Raw genomic sequence first — 2,325 nt, 5'->3', positions numbered from 1 at the left:
TATTCTTTTAAACTTCTATTATTTTATGCATCCCAACCCAACGGCTGTGGCCATGCTGTAGTAAGGTCAGCGTAATCACCTTTTCTCCAGTTATTGTGGTTGGAGTTTGGCAGAAATCAGGAGCCAGACAACATTGGTACCGCAACAGAATGAATTAAAAATACAAAAGGTGTGTTAACGAACGTGATGTCAGTCAGGAATGGACAAGTATAGCAACAGGATAGGGAACAAGGAATGGATTCGAGTAGAATGCGAGAGGAGGAGGAGTCGAAGGAGTCACGCAGGCAACAGTTACGCGTAAACAAAAGAAGAGATTGGTTAGGGAAGAACTGATGGGGGCAAAAAGATAGGACTCGAGAAGATGGAAGAAAAGTCAAGATTTGAAATAGGAGTCGAGAAGGTGAGGAAGTTGCTGAATACAGATCTATCCAGAATGCTTCCGGAATAATAAAGGTTGAATTTGAGAAAAGGGAGAAAGGAATTGTACAACGAAATGTATATATATATGTGTGTGTGTATATATATATATATATATATATATATATATACACATGAACTATGCAGTACTTCATATAAGCAAGCAAAACGAACTTTAAAAAAGTGTTAGAATTAGGTTCTCTTCATAAGCACTCAGAACAAAATAAGTTTCCTGCAGATGCTGATTGTATTAAGGAAGAGTGGATGTTTTTGATGCAAATCATAAGGCAAATATACTTTTTACCCACAAAACAATCCAAAGGACTTAATCTACCTTTCGAAATACAAGTAAACCGTTACATCCATTTACGCTATCTCTCATTTTTTATTTAATCCATTCCCGTATTTTACCGTTCACTCTCGTATCTTACGATGTTAGCCAAATTAGTTTTCAATTTGATGATTTGTTGATATAGCCAAATTAGTTTTCAATCTTCTCATTGCTGTTGGCGTAAATTCTACCCAGGGCCTAAGTAGTTGTCAATATGTTCTAAGTACGATATAATATCACTATATATATGAATATTCACACGTGAATGTATATATCAGATTGAATAGAATCCAAGGCAGAAAAGTAATGGCATGTTTTCAAAGCTTACAAATAATGCAATGTAATGAGGTTGGAAGTTTTAGGTAATGTGCAACTGTAACTTCGGTCTGGTGATGGTAGTGGACCATTCCAATCCATTGAGCCAAATTCTTTGACCGCACCACCGTTCTCCTTGTCTTGTTACTCACACCTACAGATTGGATTCCACTCTACCTCACCTTTAACTCGTCCCTTGTTCCATTGAAATGCACAGTCAGCCCAAACTTCTAAGTCCTAATCTCTGACCCCCACCAAACCATTCTGATCTTTCCTGCACCATCTCTCATCACTGTCAAGAATGATATGAACCGCAACATCATCCTGGTTAGAAGTTCCACAGCGATCAATCATACACATCTAGGCATTTTTCAATGCGCTCGCCGAACATAGAACACCTGTCCTCTTACATTATCAGCACTAGAATCAGCATGACGCTCCACATTACCCCAAAATTCGACTGCACAATTTCCAACTTCATATATTTGCAAACTTGGCACGGTACTTCATCAATATATATCCATATATATATATATGCATACACACGCAAACACACACACGTATGTATATCAAGAGAAAGAGGGAGTGAGGGGTGAGAGAGAGAAAGAGAGGAGAGGAAAGAGAGAGAGAGAGAGAGAGGAGAGAAAAGAGAGAGGAGAGGAAAGAGAGAGAGAGAGAGAGAGAAGCCACCAAGCGGAGAAATTTCATTAAATGAAACATATTTCAGAGATTTGTCAATGAGTTAATATCTATGCAAGCAAATGAGATTTGCAACTTGTAAAGGAAGATCAAAAGATATTTAAGAAAGAAATGAGTTTGTATGAGTGTAAATGTGTGTATGCGTGCGCGCATGTATGTGTACAAAGTGTTTTTAGACTTAAATCAGAAAGGAAAATCGTTCGTTGTAGTGATGCGATGTTAGACAATGTCTGTGAGTTAGTGAATGAAAAAGAATATGGAGAGGATATTTATAGCGGCGTCTTTGGTTTTGCTTCATCTTAAATCTAGACTTTGTTTATCAGTGTAAACTCTCTTCCTTTTCGAAACTTGTTAACCAACTGCAAAATTCGAATAATGACCATTCCACCACCAAGAGCGCAAGTTAACCAACCGAAGATCTTATAAGCTGGGCTGTAACTTCCCATCATTTCAGTTAATGTACCTGGAAAGAGGAGCAGAACAATAAAGATATGTTAAGTTAGATAAATACATATAGCTCTCCCTCTCTCTCTGTATATATATATATATATATATATATATAT

General features: G+C 37.3%; 1 protein-coding gene across 1 annotated transcript in view; it reads right to left on the bottom strand.

Moving 5' to 3' along the window:
* Positions 1–17: 17 nt before the first annotated feature.
* LOC106878377 (monocarboxylate transporter 4) overlaps positions 18–2,325 on the bottom strand; it is a 9,644-nt gene continuing 7,336 nt past the window's right edge. Inside the window, exon 5 of the mRNA XM_014927569.2 lies at positions 18–2,225. Within this exon, the coding sequence (XP_014783055.1) occupies positions 2,068–2,225 (158 nt within the window). The 3' untranslated portion in view covers positions 18–2,067. The remainder of the gene's footprint in view (positions 2,226–2,325) is intronic.

This window comes from Octopus bimaculoides, chromosome 23, assembly GCF_001194135.2.
Source record: "Octopus bimaculoides isolate UCB-OBI-ISO-001 chromosome 23, ASM119413v2, whole genome shotgun sequence".
Lineage (NCBI taxonomy): Eukaryota > Metazoa > Mollusca > Cephalopoda > Octopoda > Octopodidae > Octopus > Octopus bimaculoides.
Note: the sequence above shows the minus strand (reverse complement) of the source record. Positions and strands in the feature narration are given on the sequence as shown.